This window comes from Neofelis nebulosa, chromosome 11, assembly GCF_028018385.1.
Source record: "Neofelis nebulosa isolate mNeoNeb1 chromosome 11, mNeoNeb1.pri, whole genome shotgun sequence".
NCBI lineage: Eukaryota > Metazoa > Chordata > Mammalia > Carnivora > Felidae > Neofelis > Neofelis nebulosa.
In genome coordinates, this window is record NC_080792.1 from 59,946,286 (window position 1) to 59,964,294 (window position 18,009).

The 18,009-nt window shown below is 43.4% G+C and overlaps 1 protein-coding gene across 1 annotated transcript in view; it reads left to right on the forward strand.

Moving 5' to 3' along the window:
- RAB31 (RAB31, member RAS oncogene family) overlaps window positions 1–18,009 on the forward strand; it is a 133,893-nt gene that overhangs the window by 50,513 nt on the left and 65,371 nt on the right. Inside the window, exons 2-3 of the mRNA XM_058692710.1 lie at window positions 7,832–7,911; window positions 16,541–16,622. Coding sequence (XP_058548693.1) covers window positions 7,832–7,911; window positions 16,541–16,622 — 162 coding nt within the window. The remainder of the gene's footprint in view (window positions 1–7,831; window positions 7,912–16,540; window positions 16,623–18,009) is intronic.

The following is an 18,009-nucleotide window of genomic DNA, read 5'->3' on the forward strand; positions in this document are numbered from 1 at the left end:
AATGGGGGAGGGGCAGAGAGAGAGGGAGACACAGAATCGGAAGCAGGCTCCAGGCTCTGAGCCATCAGCCCAGAGCCTGGCGCGGGGCTCAAACTGACGGACCGCAAGATCGTGACCTGAGCTGAAGTCAGATGCCCAACCGACTGAGCCACCCAGGCGCCCCTAGTATTCTATTTTTTAAAAATTTATTTATTTATTTATTTTTTTTTTAATTTTTTTTTTTTTCAACGTTTTTTATTTATTTTTGGGACAGAGAGAGACAGAGCATGAACGGGGGAGGGGCAGAGAGAGAGGGAGACACAGAATCGGAAACAGGCTCCAGGCTCCGAGCCATCAGCCCAGAGCCTGACGCAGGGCTCGAACTCACGGACCGTGAGATCGTGACCTGGCTGAAGTCGGACGCTTAACCGACTGCGCCACCCAGGCGCCCCAAAAATTTATTTATTTATTTTGAGAGATAAGACAGCACGAGCAGGGGAGGGGGAGAGACAGAGGGAGAGAGAGAGAATCCCAAGCAGACTCCACACTGTCGGCGCAGAGCCCGACTTGGGGCTGGAGCTCACAAACTGTGAGATCATGACCTGAACCAAAACCAAGAGTTGGACACTTAACACCCAGGTGCCCCACCCCTAACCTTTTAGACCATGGTTTCCTTGCATGAGAAGTGTGGACAATGCCATCTGTCCTCTGCTTTACAAAGGGCTGTTGTGAGGACCTGGGGAGATAGAGTAGGTGAATATGTGTGTCTCTATTCCCTATTGAACCATCTCATTATCTCCTTCTTGTGGGTTTCATGCTCCTCATTCCTGCTTATTTCTTTCTGTTATCTAAGAGGATATTTTTAACATCTCTTCTGGTCACTTTTTGTAGCCCAAGCCATGACATCTTATTCTCTGTATGTATACTTTCCATTATTCTCATATACATCTAGAAAACTGTGGACATTTCCAAGCTAGGTTCATTAGTGCCCACGGGGCATTGATCTAAATGCATAAACTCACTTAGCGCTATTTACATGCTTAACATTATGTCCATAAGCATTTTTGTCCCCATGAGGTAGGTAGAGAAGATAGTTTAGTGACTCTCAGACTCAGGACAGAACCGACCTCTTTCAATATGAAAGATTTCCTTTTGTCATACATGTAATTAGGTTCTCTTTGTAAATGGATTTCGAGATGTTTGTTGTAACACAAATCACTGACATGTTTCAAAATAACTGTGACCGAAGGTACGGCAAAGTTATTTGTGGGAATGCTTAGGGGCTTTTAATTTGTATTGTATTTTCATCAAATAATTGTATGGTATTCTTTCCTAAATACGGTGGAATGCCTGTAGTTGAATTTTCTTGCATTGCTAATTCACTTGTTTCTTAGAACGTAGCATAAAGGCTGAGATTTACTCTGCTTGGACAGAGGTCTCACATCACCAAAGGACATCTTGTAGAATGTGTGGTAATAAAACAAGCATATTATAGACTTGAGTCTAATGATTTTTATTTTATTTATTTGTTTGTTTTTGCTTTTATGGCACTTTTATTTTTTTTTTTTTTGGTAGTGATTACTGTGATTTACAAATATTGAACCCTTTTCTTTTCGGTGCCAAAGAGATTTAGGGCTCCGGGGCAAACAGGCCCATTAAATCTGTAATCCTGATAAAGCTTTAAATGTCATCCAGGAACAAAGTACTTCAGTTCTCCCGTGGAAAGAGTGTTGTAGGGACAGAACTGGCGTCGTGGAAAGAGTGTTGTAGGGACAGAACTGGCGTCGTAGGGACAGAACTGAAGGGATGCACGGGAGATCTCCAGGGAGCTTACAGGATGCTCGGGGAGTGATGTGCAGTGTTTTGGGCTTGAGTCCTTAGGCTGGCCAATTCAGGTTCCACAGAAGCAGTGACCTCTATTGTAAGGGGTGTGTGTGATTGGGGTCTTCTGCAGGTTGCTCTGACATAAACTTCTGACATGCAGAGGAGTGGAATGGGGGTGTGTATCCTCTCCGCCTTAGCCAAAGCTTTAAAAAAAAAAAACAAACTTGGTGGGTTCGTACGGCCTTTCCGTGGGGTTTCTTTGGAATTAGGTGCAGACTGTGGAGTTGTGCGGGTTGGGATATGCTTGACAGGGGTGTATTCCTTTGTGTCAGCTCCTGTTCTCTGTTCTGGGTGGATCTGGGGTTTTGGGCCATGGGAAGGACAGGTGGTGCCATCGGGGAGCCCTGGCCGGGATAGTGGGGACCTGACTAGCTGACACGGGGCGTGCTGGTGAGGCCGTGGGCCGGGCGCCCTATAGTCGCAGGAAATGGACGTTCTCTCCTCCATGACCTCCTGTCTTCAGTGTCGGCAACACACGCTTCCTCCCCCATGTGCCCCAAAGTGGAAGTAATAAGCACGTAACGCTACCCCAGATCACAAGTGGCTACTCTCTGCCTCTGCCTGTGGTTTGTCTCCACAAGGCCATCTCAAGTGCTCAGGGAGGTGTGTCCAGTGTCCCTGAAGAGACCTTTGCTCCCCTGGGTCGGTCTCTACGATGCTTTTGACCTCGCTTACCTTTGGGGTCAAAAGGTCAAGCCACTTACCATCCCACGGTTCTCCCTGTGCCTCTCTCTTCATTTTGTTTCTCTCCATGCATCAAATCTGGCTGGCCTCCACGGTCCTCCTAAAATCCTAACTTAGCTCCCTATCAACGTGTAAGACACTCAGGATTTTTTAGAAGTGTGCAAGGCTCAAAGGCCGAACACTTAAATAAATGGGTGACTGAATAAAACAAATAAATAAATGCAAAAAAACCCTTGCCATGTGGGTTCTCTCTAAACCCTAGAGACAGGTGCTGAAAGGATCATTTCCAGAGTTCACATTATGGGCAAATCGTATTCTGCCCCTTTGACATTTTGGTAGGTGTGAAATTAAAGCTTAAGAGATTACTGTCTATACCACAAGTTATTTAACTTACAGTGTGTTTTTTGGGCCATTTCTGATTTTTATAAATAGTACTTCAGTGAAATTTTTGTGTTTATTTATTTTTTTCTTCTTTTAACTATCTTCTTAGGAATGGAATTCCTGGGTCTGTGGTTCTTGGTATTGTCTCATTTCCTTTCCACAGAAGGCATGTTGGCTTATAATGCTGTCACCAGTGTGCGTTCCTTCTTAATTTCCAAAAAAAAAAAAAAAAAACCCTTCCAACTTGTAAAGACATCTAAAACACCCACAGGACAGTGCTTAGTGAGTTTGGAGAGGAGGAGAATGTAGGAGCATGTTGACTGTTGGGAAGAGAAGGGCAACGGTAGGGGATGGCCATTTGTTCTGGAAACACACCTTGTTTGAGTCCTACGGACTGCCTGTAGAGCTGGGCTGAAGAGATTTGGAGGCCTTTTTCAGGTTCAATAAAATAACATGTCCTCAACTGATTAGTGATGTCTTCCATTAGAGCAGGATTAGCAGTGGTGCTAACGTTGCCTTGGACCTTCCCTTCTTTTTCTGGAGACGTAGGAATGCTTCCTTGAAGCCTGTTGCAATAGTCCGGGAGTGAAGCAAATGGATGCCTCGTGTTTTACGTGATAGCAGCTGCAAGTTTGTGGTTGGTGATTTCATAACTACAGATTTACGTGTGATTAATAAATGTGACAGTTCGAACAGCAGAGACTGTCATGTTAGAGTAAGTGGTGGTTCTCAGGGGATTGCATTATTAGCCCCAGAAAATATCTTTTAAGGGATGCATTTCCCTTTTAAGAAGATGGAACCCATCGCTAGGCCTCAGCCTGTGTCTGATATCAACCACACAAATGAGAGTACAACAAAACACTGACTACCCCCAAGGGAGGATTCTTCTAAACCTTATTCCTGGTTTGTGGAATCAGGACTGGTTTTATTCTAGTGCTTCTTCAGTAGCTGGTGGTATGTCCGCCTTTTATTACAGGTAAAAACCCCAGCAGGTTTATTTGGAGGACACCCGATGCTACCGTGAAAGGCAGTAATACAAGTCCTCCTTGCGAGTTCTAGAAAATGGACTTTGTGGGGAAGAAACTTACATTTGTCAGGGAGGTTGATTTGAACCTGGTAAGAGCCTCAGGGGGATTTCACTGGACCTCAGAAAATTAGGCTCTGACTCGACCAGCCAGCTGTGTGACTCTGAGGAAGTCACACAGCTTCCTCTTTTGCAAACCTAAGAGACTGGACAAGATGAACTATGCTAGTCTCATAGTCTTACGAAATGGAAAAATATCGGCAGAGATGAGTTTCCTTCTGTCCGTGTAAGTCCACTAAAAATAAAGTAGGCTTTGGAGAATGGTGGGCAGCCGTGGTCCCCTCTCTCATCCTCTCTCTCTTCAGATGCCCTTCTTCCCCTGGTATGCTTTCCGCTTTTCCTGCTTTAAACCTTTATGTTATCCCATGCGACAGTCATGACTCACTGGCGTTTTCCTCTTGCGGTTGTGTGTCACCGTGCCAGCGAGGTTCCTGCAGGAAAAGGAACTCCCAAAGCCCAGTGATTCATGACATGGCCCTGTCTCCCGGCCGGCAGGCTCCCTCAGCAAACCTGGAGCAGGGCCTTCCCCTGGTGGCCAGCTGGGGAACAGCTGGCCACTTCTGGAGCGTCACAAAGCCACTGGCCACAGAAGATTACTTGAAGCAGTTCTTTGTAAGAACACCGCCTTTTCTGAGACCGAGTAAAACCTTGCCTATCCTTTTGTCCTTTTATTTCTTTTCCTGTCGAGGGAAATTTTGAGAGTGAGTTTGTAAAAAGAAAAGAAACACTGAGTGTGTTTGGCTGGAAAATGAACTATTCAATCTGAATTTGAGCAGGCTTGCTGCTTTAACTCTTCAGAAAAGCTGGTATTTTAAGCCCGAGTTATCAGTAGAAGAGGATGAGTTGAAAGGAATCATTTCCAGATGGCTTTTGAGTTTTTTCATCCTCAAAGGCATTTTGAGGGTTCGCCTTGCAGGATCATGTGGGCTGTTGGGGATCTGGAGCTGGTTGTTTTGAGCAGGGCCCTTGGGTAAAGTGAAAGGGTCGACACCCAAAACGGGCTTTCTAGAGCAGAGTCCTCACTGTGACATGCACAGTCTCGCCAAAGCCCTCTAGGCCGAGGGCCAGTCACAGAGAGTAAGTGCCACGGTGGTTACAGGGGGTAGGGCCTCTGGGGGCCCGCGTAAACTGGAGGTATTCCAGAGGGGTGGTTTTTCTCAGCTTGGAAGCAGGGTGAGCTTGGGTGTAAGCCAAAAGGACACCAAAGAAGGCCTAATCGGGGCAAAACTCGGGAGGGGCGGATTTGTCTCCTGAGCCCGGGGCAGAGCAGTCCTGAGCACCTGTGTGTGCGGGTACCCCCTCCGCCAGGCACCTCTCCCGGCTGTGGGAGGACCAGCGAAGAGCCGGAGAAAGAGGATTCCTGCACTGTGATCGAGAGATGCTAGAGAGGGAGGGGACAGGCGCTCGCATCAAGTCTGCCTCCCCACCATGGGTGGGGTGCACAGACGGCAGAGATGAATCCTTTGGCATTCCTTGTAAGATAATAAACCCGAGACCTGTCTCTGGGGGGTGGAGGAGTTCCGACCGTGAGCTTGGGGACATAAAATATGTAAAAATACAGATCAGCGTGGTCAGCGGTAGCCGTCTACCCGGCTGTTTGCAGAGAGCAGTTCGTTCGCCTCGTGAGAGCGTGAGAGCGCGTTTTCCTTCTCTTCAAGGGCAGGGCAGTACCGCCCCTGGCTTTTCAGTTTCTCTGGGGTTGCATGGGCCGAAGGGACTGCAAGATCCCCTCCTCCACGGGGCAGGGGGGTGGGGCAGAGGGTGGTTAAAAGCAACGGAGATGAAAACAACTGAGTGGAGTTGTGGGTTTTGGGGAACTGTGAGGCATGTTAGCCGGAATCCATGCGGAAGGCTCAGCTCAGAAATAGCAGCGGCATATTGATCTGGAATCCGAGGAGCTGATGTTTTAATTCTGTTGCCACCTCTCTGAACTCTGCGCATCGCTGTACGTGCTGCAGATAAGTGGCTTTGGGGCTTTTTTTCAGTATGTCTCATAACCAGTTAAGGCCACTCTCACTGGGATAGGACACCTTTGGGACAGTGATCTTCTGATGAGTGTCACGAGCTGGGGCCCCTCTTGCTCTATGTTGGCTGGAATTGTCCCCTAAGCACGGGGGGTGAGGAATAAAAATAACTCAGCTTTCCAGCTGGTATTTCAGGTCTCACTTCACATCACAGTGTAAGGAAAAGCACGTTTTCCCAAGTTTCAGCATTTCCTCCTGGATCTTTAGGCTTTCAAATCTACACCTTTAATAGAGGAGAACCATACTGCTATTTGTTCTTCTTGGGCTATGTCTTGTTTCCCGTTCACTTATAGATCTCAAAATGTCCCCATGATCTTTCAGATAAGCAACGTGTTGAGGAGGCCTTCTCTGTGTCAATAGTCTGTGAATCTGGCGTCTTTGTGCCTTGCCACCCCTCTCAGAAGAGCAGTGACCTGCAGCTGAGGCCAGTTGCTTTGTTCTAGTATGTTCTACTTTCTGGGCAATCTCGGATTTTACCTTATACCTCTTCCTTTGAAATTTCCACTTCTACCGTTGTATTGTTAATCTCTAAGGTCAGTCTTACTCTCTGAATAATCTTCTGAAATAGTATCCTACTCTTTTTTTGTGTGGGTATAAATATCTGGTCTTTCTTAGCTGAGCGTTTATTTTTAAAAGATTAAAATGTGCGCTGAAAGGTCTGTTTGCACTGGGGTTTGTAGACTGGTGCAACATGGCTTTTAGTTGGGTGGCTCCAAGTATCAGGATCTGTAGGATTTTCCTCTTACCCGGAGGGGACTCCTCACCTCTTCTGTCTGGGCTCACAAAGGGCAACGGGGGTTGCAAGCTCCCAAGCCCAGCCCTGTCTGATACAGATTTCCTGGAGACCCAGCTCCCACCTCCTCCTGCAGTTCAGGAGGGTCTGGCCTCTGGTTTTGTGGCCAGGGGCACCAAGGGTATGTTTTTGTGCAGCCTTCCAGCTGATGCTGTTGTCAGCCTTGTCCTCCAGTTCCTGATTCCTTCAGGGATTCTGTGGCATGAATTGTCTTGCTTCTCAGTGGCTCTCCTCCCTGGTGGCCCTGAGGGCTCCAGCTGCTTCTTTCGCAGTGACCACTTGGCCACGTGCTTTTGGTTGACGTCACTTGTCTGGTGTTGTCTCGTCTCCAGATTTGTTTGACCTTGTGAATTTGTACCTTTTATTCCTTAAACCATTTGACAAGGGTTTCGGAGGGAGTGGATATAAATGCATGTGTTCCATTTCCAGTATATAATAGACCTCTATCCTAATCAGCTTTAAAGAATTATTTAACAGGGAAAGCACTGAGATGAGACCTTTATATAATTAAGCAAAATTGGAGGTTACTATGCAGCCATCAGATTCTGAAGAAAAAGTGCTAGAAATGCAGAAATTAGCATTCATAGGTCTTACAGGGTGATACCCAGAAAAATAGATTACATAGTTTTCGAGTGTTAAGGTTTCGAACAAAATCAGTTCTATCTCTACCAAAACAATGCGTTGTGTTTACCATACTTCTCCAGGCCCTTTCAAACATGTTCAAATTTCTGGAAATACATATATTGTAACCATGCCAATTCTAGGTTAATTATTAACCTAGGGGACGTGTTTCTAAAGCTTATTTTTACCATACTTCTTTTCTTTCTATGAAAGCAATAAGTTTCATTATGGAAAATACTGGTAAGAAACAGAGGAGAGTATCCTCCTCCCCTACTCCCACCAACCAGAAATAGCCTTTCCTGCCCTCTGGTTCTATGTGTATTATACTAGGTTAGAACTGATACCCTTGGTCTTCATGGCTCTGTCCTCATTCTTTTCCAGGACACCGGGGTTGGGAAATCAAGCATTGTGTGTCGATTTGTACAGGATCACTTTGACCACAACATCAGCCCGACCATTGGGTAAGTTCCCATCTGTTCTTCTCTTTCACATTTCTTCCCTTCAAAAGCACTTGGAGAGGTCACTTTGTGCCTGAGCCTGCAAGCTGGTGCAACATGGCTTTTAGCCGGGGCAGGGAGTTTCCGAGTATCCAGATCTGCAGAATCTGAAAGCAGTTTGCATCCCAGCCAGTGAGAATCAATCCCAACTGTAAAGACTTTGAAGGAAATGCAGGGACTTTTAGGCAATGTGTCCTGCCTCGCTGTCCCTGTCAGTAATTCTTTTTTCCTAGCCAACCGTCCTCTTAGGCTGCAGCCTAAAACCATCTACTTCATCTCCAAGAGCATTACTCTGCAAATCATGCCAGCTTTATTTTGAGATGGAAGAGGAGACACAGGACAAATCCCCAGAGGTCCTGCTCTAGGTACCCTGCTAATAAACCTGGAAGCACTGTCTGCTCACACAGCACAGCTGTCCATGCCGTCCGTGGGGCAGATTGATTTTCTTTTCTGGATTAATCAAATGTCATTCTTATGCTTGGGGAGGGGAGGTGGATTATTCACTTCTGAGACCCCAACCTTGGACTATGGGAGCATTTTCCTATTCCATTTTCCCCTTCCCTACAGACGCTTTTGCCAGATGTGCTTGGCTGGGCCGTTTTGCAGGTGCTTGGTTTTTCATTCTCTTAGAACTTGGCCTCGCTGATTTTTCTCCCTGAACATATCATGCTCTTTGCGGAGAGCAAAGGTTTTATTTTCTCTTCCAGGGAAATGTGTGTTTCTATATTTTAGCAAGGATTGACGAGGACAGGAGCGATTGTCTCTATCACTTGTAAGTGGAGAAGCTCCAGCGGTTGGTTGATAGGCCAGTGGTTGGAGTGGGGTAGGTGAGAAGATCCACTGCCTTTTGCAATTTAAAAATGGCTTAAAGAAACACGTTCACAAATATATGCGTCAAGAACTGTGACGGCAAGCTAAGAAGTTAGCTGTGCCTGGTTTATGGATGCTGGTAGAGGACACACGACTCCCGGATCAGACACGGGGAAAGTAGCAGTTGTTGGAATATTATCAATTTGTTGGTTCTCCGAGCACTAATCCTGTAGTGTAATGCAAAGAGGGTCAGATGACGCCCTATATGCAGTAGGTTGAGTCACAAGAGAGGACCCCCAAGTGTACAGATCCATAATAGGATCTTTCATAATAGGCGGTAAGCATGTCTGTGCTTCGCTCCAGAGGGAGACCTTATTTCTCCCCTCCAAGGCTATTTGCTATACAAACATCCTTGAAAACACAGTCTGGAAAAAAGACTGTACCTCTGCTTGCACAATGTGGACAATGGTAGAGATCCGTGGGAATTGTCTCCCGACATAGGCACTTCCATAGATCGGGGACAGTTTTATAGAGGAAATTCTTTTTATTCTTCTCTGTGATGTACTTAAAAAAAAATTTTTTTTAATGTTTATTTATTTTTGAGAGAGCAGGGGAGGGGCAGAGAGACAGGGAGACACAGAGTCTGAAGCAGGCTTCAGGCTCTGAGCTGTCAGCATAGAACTTGACGTGGGGCTCCGAACTCACGAACCACAAGATCATGACCTGAGCTGAAGTCGGACAGTTCACCGACTGAGCCACCCAGGTGCCCTGTGATATACTTTTATTCTTCTTAATTTTCCAGTTTTGTGTGTTTAATAAAAGCCAAACCCCGGAGAGTGATTGACTCTGAGTGTGGTTTTGGAAGATGGAGGAGACTCTCACCTTTTAGTTTTTAAACTTAAAAAAAGTCATTTTTAATAACCAATCTGTATTCCTTTTGTAATGATTTTTCTAAATAAAAAGGCAATGCATGTTCTTACCATAAATTATGGTAAATACATAAGTGTTCAGCATGACTTTTACACATAGGTGTAAGCATCCTTGTGCCTCTAGTAGGCATATCATTTTGGTCATAGCATCTTGGTCAAAGCAAGTCATAACGCCAGCCCAGATTCAAGGGACAAGAAATAAATTCCACCGCCTGGTGGGAGGGGCGGCATTCAGAGGGAGAGCGGTATGGATCATTGGTAGCCGTTGTGGAGATAACCAGTCAAACCCTGTTAACTCTGCTTTGTCTAATAAATATATTGTGGTGGTTTGGGGTTTTTAAAAAAGTATGTATTGTGTGGAAATTCTGTACTTAATGGTCATTTTTTTTCTGTAAACCTAATACTTCTCTAAAAAAATAGTCCATTAACTAAAAAATCATGCCTTCATTCCTCAAATTATAATGCTCATTATGAAAAATTCAGACCATCCATAAATATGGAAAACAGAAAGTGAAACTAGAGGATTTTACTAGCTCTCTGATCCCATTTTCTTCATTAACATTATCATTAGAGTCCAAAGTGCATGTTAAACATACTTCCTGTATTTTCTGTGTATATGCAGGTATACAAATACATAATTTCTAAAACCAAAAATGCCAAGGCATTCTACCTGACACACCACAGCATACATTTTTTTATCCTCTAAGTCTGCCTTATTTTTCTTTCATGAACACAGGTTTCTTGAAAGGCCATAAATGGAACACTTTGCATGCTGTCTGTGCATTTCCTTGACAAAGTCAAGGTTAAAGCCTAATTTTTCAATTTATAAAAGTTTATGTTCATTCTAAGAAAACCCCCAGAATTTATAAAAATTGGAATCATAGTATACATATGGTTTTAATCCAGTTTTCTACTTAATATATTTTGAATATTTTCTTATAATACCAAATAATCTTCAGAAATATGTAAATACTGTTTTCTCTGATTATAAAAGTATCATATACTCATCCTAAAAAACAGAAAATGAAAACTGTGAAGAAAATATAAAAACCACCCAGAGGGGCACCTGGGTGGCTCAGTCGATTAAGCGTCCAACTTCGGCTCAGATCATGATCTCACGGTTCGTGGGTTCAAGCCCCTCTGTCAGCACAGAGCCTGGAGCCTGTTTCGGATTCTGTGTCTCCCTCTCTCTCTGCTCGTACTCTGTCTCTCTCAAAAATAAGTAAACATTAAAAAAATTTAAAAACCACCCATAATCAGCTGGTATATTTTCTTCCAGTCTTTTTGCTATGTGTATATAAAATCTTTTTTTTAATTCAACATTATATTGTGAATTCCATGTTATTAAATGGTCTTTAAAAACAAGGATTTCCCCCGCCTCGGTGTTAGGAATATAGAATTGACATACATCATTGTATAACAAAGCAAGGATTTATAATGGCTGTATTTTCCATTAAAGCCATTTAGGTTATTTATAATTTTGTTTTACCTTTTAGATAATGTATGATGTACGTCCTGGGGCATAAATACTTGCATGCACCTCTGATTATTTCATTAGGTTACATTCATAGCAGTGGAATAATTTAGTCAAAGAATAAGAACATATTGAAGGCTCCTGATGGATATTGCCAAATTGTTTTTCAGAAAGGTTGTCCTTATTTTTCTGTATACTTACCAGCTTTAGGTCTTACTTGAAAGATCTCTATCTCTATCTCTATCTCTAGAGATATCTATATCTATCTACATATAGATATCTCTATCTATCTATATAAATCTACCATCTATATCTATCTATCTATCTATCTATCTATCTATCTATCTAAATCTATCATCCTATTCAGGATGATATCTTGAATTCCATTATTTTCCTCTAAACTTAAAGCTTATGCATTTTCTCATACCTTAAAATTTCTCCATAAATGTAGTGGTAAGTGCTTGTAGCATTCAATTATGTGCTGATCTGCTTTCTTTCTACTTCATCCTTCACTTTTCCTCTGGAGTCAAGATTGAGATGGGCTCTTCCAGTATTAATCTGTTGTCCTTACCTGATGCCGTTCAAGTCCCCAGTTTAAAAACCCACTCAAAATGTATCCTCTCCTCGGGGATTTTGAGAAAATGTTCCCAAACTCCAGCTCCAGACAAATAAAGTTAGCAAAGAACATACACATTTCTTGGAAGATGTTCTATATAGGCCGCAGTGCTTAGCCTGCAGCTGGTGGGTTTGGTGTGCTGAGAACCTGGCTTTTAGATCCGTTTTGTTTAGCTGCACAGTGCTTTAAAATTTTTAAGCCAATAACGAAGAATTGGGAGATTTTTACATAATAAACTTGTATTTCTGGCTTCTCTTAAAAAAATCTGTAGACTTGGCGTAGACATGCTCACGTGGCAGGAGCCAGCTGGACCCGAGCCGCAGGCGCTCCGTGTGAGTGGGCGGGCTCTCTCCTTTCCGTGTCGCTGCGCTGTTTATCGTCACTGTTATTTTTATCAGTATTACGTTTACACCTGGCCCGCGTGGCTCATTTATATGGTTGCTCCCTGGTCCCGTAGACGCTTCAGTTCATGCCCGGCCCAGGGCCCGATTTTTCACAGTAATGTCGCTGGCCCTAAGAATCAGAGCCACGCAGTGACTTGTTTGGGCACGTACAGCCAGTGAATAGCGGACATAGGACTCAGACCCAGTGAGTCCACTTTCAAAGTCCACCCTTGTTCTTCCCGCTGTGGTCAAACTGCCGCTGGGGAAAGGCTACAAAATGCCATTGTGTCAGCAATGGAAAGCACTCATTCTTATGGTCTCTTGTGACTCACAATGAAAAATCTTGGCTTTGCTATTCAAGCAGATTGTGTTGACATCTTGAACATATATGCGTGTGTGTGTGTGTGTGTGTGTGTGTGTATCTCCCTTTCTGTTTCGACTTTTACAAGGTAATTGTGTGAATTCTCTGCCAGATTTTGGTTCCCACAGATAACGAAGTCAGTTCAGCATTGCCAACGCTCCCCCCTCGACCACTCTGAAAGATAATCTATAGAGACGAAAAGATGCTTGGGGTTCGTAAGATTGAATGCTAGCAAAGAAGCTGTTAAGGAAAACCCTGAATAACCCAAGGCGCAAGGATTGTGAGCTGTAATTTCAAATATTGGAAGACTGTTCTCGTGGCAGGAAATGAGGAACAGAGAGGGGTGTATACCTGTGCATTTGTGTGTATGTGTGTGTATTAATGTATGTATATATGTGGTAGGCATTATGACTCTACTAAAGCTGTTCTGCACAGACTTACTGCACATCAAGGGGGAATTTCACAGATGTCATTCCCACATTTGATCCTACAACAGCCTTCTAGATCATGCAAAGTAGATATTGGTTCTGTTTCTCAGATGAGGAAACTGAGGGGCTTTCTAAGTGCTCATTCCACCTCGCTGGCAGTGAGGACAGTCCTCTGCATTCTGTTCCTGACTGTGCTGATAGACTCTTGACCATGGACAAGGCAGTCTTTTGGGGCTCAGATTCCACCCCCCCTCTTATCTGTAGAATGAAAGGGTCAGCCTGGATATTTCATGTTTTTTCCATTTCTAAAAGTCTCTAAGATTTTATTAAAAAAATTTTTTTTTTAGTAACATTTATCCATTTTACAGAGAGCTTGAACAGGAGGAGGGCAGAGAGAAAGGGAGACACAGAATCCAAAGCAGGCTCCAGGCTCTGAGCTATCAGCACAGAACCCAACACAGGGCCCAAACCCACAAGCGCAAGATTGTGACCTGAGCCGAAGTTGGACACTTAACAGACTGAGCCCCCTGGGTGCTCCTCTGTTTCTAAGATTTTATTTTATTTTATTTATTTAAAAATTTTTTTTTAATATTTATTTTTGAGAGAGACAGAGTGTGAGCGGGGGAGGGGCAGAGAGAAAGGGAGACAGAATCCAAGCTCCAGGCTCTGAGCTGTCAGCACAGAGCCTGACACGGGGCTTGAACCCACAAACGGTGAGATCATGACCTGAGCCCAAGTCAGACGCTTAACCGACTGAGCCGCACGCCACCCAGGTGCCCGTTTCTAAGATTTTAAAGGCATGAACTTAGTTTTCTAAGCCTGAAAACTTTTTAAGGGCAGGGTTGATGTATTATTTATCCTCGTGCCTAGAATATATTGAGGAATGAATGAAAATCTGGCTTACATCAGAGCTAAAACAAAACCAAGGGTGTTTATGGAAAGAATTTCTAAACAAAGTTAAAGGGTGAAGGTTAAACCAGAAAAAAATATTTAAAATATACTATTATAAGAAGTAAGCATAAAGTACTCAAAAAGTGAATAAGAAAAGGGTGAACATCCCAACTGAGAAGTGGGGAAAGGTCACGAACTAAATATTTACAAAAGAAAAATACAAATGAGCAATAAACACTAAAATGACGTTCAAACTTATAATAAGCATAATAAAAATGGGAATGATGTATCATTTTCTCCCAATCATGCTGGGAAAGACTTGAAAGATGAGGATTGGCTGGGGAGAAGGTCATCTTCTACATGGTCATGGGTGTGTAGGCTGGTCTCACCCACAGGGTGTCATGTCTGTTTCTGAGATTAAATCTAAGGAAAGAGTTGTATAAGGACACAAAGATGTAAGTAAAGGTATTTATTTAATCATTGTCATATCGTGGAAAATAGGTGACGAAAATTACCTTCAGTGGGGGTAGTGGATAAAGCCATAACATGGTGTAAAATATGTAGTCATTTTAGGGGTGCCTGGGTGGCTCAATTTGGTTGAGCCTTCGACTTGAACTCAGGTCATGATCTCACAGTTTGTGAAGTTGAGCCCCACAACCGGGCTCTCCGCTGTCATCTCAGAGCCTGCTTTGGATCCTCGGTCCCCTCCCTCTCTGCACCTCTCCTGTTCGCTGTCTCAAAAATAAATATTTAAAAAGAAAAAGAATATTTTGTCATTTTAGATAATGATGTTGATCCATATTCACAGAAATGGAAAGGGGTCCATGATACATAGAGTGGAGGGGAGATAAAATGTATACAGAGTTTGATCAATTATGGGGTAAACTTTGTATAAAAATAATTTGGAAGGATGTGTACCCACTTACTAGCAGTGATTGTGGCTAGGTGCTGACATGGCAGTTGATTTCTGTTTTCTCCTTTGCTTTCATTTTTTGAGTTTCTTTTTTGTGATGTACATATACTGCTTTTATAATGGGAAAAGTAACAAAGGTATTTCCTTTTTTTAAACATGTTTACTCCTATCAGTAGTCCTTGCATATTTTAAGCACTTTATAAGAGAAGACCTCATGGGACAGTCGTGGTTTTGGTAAGATTGGGTCACATCACTTAGAAAAATACTTAGAATTTCCATTTAGTGCGATTGTAGGTTGATAAATAGAACTGTTAACTTCTGGCGTGTGTGTGTGTGTGTATATTGTGGGGGTTGTGTGGGAATTGCAGGGACATATGCTTTTCTGCCTGGGACACGTGTAGTTTGCCTCGTAGTCCTGGGGAAAAGTAGGAGAAGTTGAGGAAACCTGACTGGCAGGGGGGCTGAGTGGTGCAGGGCTGAACTGCGTACTGGATACGGTGGTCGGCTGGGCCATGGGACGCAAGAGAAGACAGCCAAACACCTTAACCCTAAAAACTCTACTGTGTCTCTCCTGGGAATAAGAACATAATGAGGACACCGTTATCACACCTGGTGTGATAAATCAATTAATTTTGATTTAATGATAACATATGACAGATAGTCTAAGTATAAATGTTTCCAATTGTCCTAAAAATGTCTTTCAAAGCTATTTCCCTCCTAATTCCAGATCCAGCCAAGAGGCATTTGGTTGCTTTATCTCTTTGTGTTCCCTGAATCTAGATGGTAGAACAATCTCCCTGCCTTTTGTTCTGTTTGCTTTTCATGACTTATTGAAGCATTCAGGCCGGTTGTAGAATGCTTGTACAATTCTTGTACAGTGCTCCGCATTCTGGATATGCCTGATTTGTTTCTTCCTGATTAAATTTGGGTTAAATTTTGGCCAGAATGCTGCACAGGTGATGTGTTCATCACGTCAGGAGGTTATCACGTCTGGTTGCCCCACTCTTGGGGATACTCGTTAGTTTTTGATGAAGGGGGAACTTTATCTCACAGAAAAAAAGTCAAGGGCGTAAACTTTCCACGTATTGTATCTTTACATCTTTCATGAACATGAAGGAAAAGCTTATTAACGAGAAGTATACAAAAGAAAGTATCAAGTGTTTCATTTTCTGCTGAGAGTTTCAAATCCTTCCTTTTTCTTTCTTTTAATGGAGAAAACATATATATTTGGTAAGCCACCAGCCTTTATCCCTGCATGTATAGAAGCAGGGTGGGAATGAGATATCGTATTTTATTAGTTGTAGCTAGTGTTGGATGCATAGCATAGGTGAATATATAAGGCGATTTTCTGTTTGCACCACTGCAAGGCCCAAAGTGTGACTTGCCCAAATATTAGCTGCCCTTGTCACTCTTCATTGTTGTGATAATAAGTTTTTAAAATCTGAGGTTTTATTTTTTTTTCTGAGATTTGGGGCATATTATCTTAGAACAATTGGACATATTATCTTAGGACAATGTTTTTGGGAACACAGTGATTTGAATGCATTCTTTGCTTTTTTAAAGAAGTTTTCCTTCCCTAACCTAAACCTTCAGCTGGACTAACAGAAAATGTAGAATTTGGGGCCGGGGGTGGGTGATAAGACTCTAACAGCCCTTCTTTCCTCTTGGTGGCCCCAGGAGGGAGCTTATGGGGTCTTGCTGAGGCAAGATTAACTTGTCTGAACCAGGAGCCTTTGTGAAGATTGTAAGGGCACCTGGTAACGTGGAGATGTTGATTCTCTTTTTCAGGGCATCTTTTATGACCAAAACTGTGCCTTGTGGAAATGAGCTTCATAAGTTCCTCATCTGGGACACTGCTGGGCAGGAACGGGTAAGTGTACGTGGTTGTTGGCTTTCTAGGGAAAATACTGAGCCTGGTTCCTGAAGGTTTATTTGTATTTGGCAAGATTCTTGGTTGCAAGCAACCAGGAACCCAGCTTCTGTGATTTGATCAAAAAAGGAAATGTGCTTTTCCACTATGAAAAAGATGTATGGGGTGGCTCTCTTGAGGTAGGGCTGAGTTCAAGTCCTCCAAATGTATTGTCAGAGGCACCCAACTCCATTCATATTTCTTTGCTTGCTTACCTCTAGACTGGCTTCATTTTGAGGCAGACTCACCTCCTTCCCTTCCCCAAGGGTGGCCAGGATGGCTCCGTCGGTGACTCCACGCCTGTATTCTGCCACCTGAGCAGTCCCACAAAGGACAGTACCTCTTTTCCGCGAGTTGTGCCCCATGTTTCAGTGCCTGTGGGTTCTCACGGGCCGGGTTTGGGTCACGTGTTCCACTCTTGAACTTGACGCTGTGTAGCAGCATTCAAGGGATATTTGGCGCTCCTATTTGTAGAGCCAGGTAATACACTTACCCCTAGAGGTAGGGCTGCCATCAGCCCCACCTGAGCCACACTGGTTGGAAGTCTAGTAGGCTTAGTTACCCAAGGAAAATCTGGGTTCTTTTACTGTAAAACAGGCCAATGGACATCGGTTTACCAGAAACAGCCAATGACTTGTTTCTTATTCTTTTTTTAATATGAAATTTATTGTCAAATTGGTTTCCATACAACACCCAGTGCTCATCCCAACAGGTGCCCTCCTCAATGCCCATCACCCCCTTTCCCCTCCCCCCCTATCCCCCATCAACCCTCAGTTTATTCTCAGTTTTTAAGAGTCTCTTATGGTTTGCCTCCTTCCCTCTCTGTAACTTTTTTTCCCCTTCCCCTCCCCCATGGTCTTCTGTTAAGTTTCTCAGGATCCACATAAGAGTGAAAACATATGGTATCTGTCTTTCTCTGTATGACTTATTTCACTTAGCATAACACTCTCCAGTTCCATCCACGTTGCTGCAAATGGCCAGATTTCTTTCTTTCTCATCGCCAAGTAGTATTCCATTGTATATATAAACCACAGTTTCTTTATCCATTCGTCAGTTGATGGACATTTAGGCTCTTTCCATAATTTGGCAATTGTTGAAATGCTGCTATAAACATTGGGGGACAAGTGCCCCTATGCATCAGCACTCCTGTATCTCTTGGGTAAATTCCTAGCAGTGCTATTGCTCTCTTATTCTTAATTCCTTTTATGTGCTGAAAGTACTTATGGGGAAGATTATTTAAAAAGCTTATGTTTTTAGTTTTTAATGTTTATTTTTGAGAGAGAGAGAATGAGCAGGGGCTGGGGGGCAGAGAGAGAGAGAGAGAGAGAGAGAGAGAGAGAGACAGAAT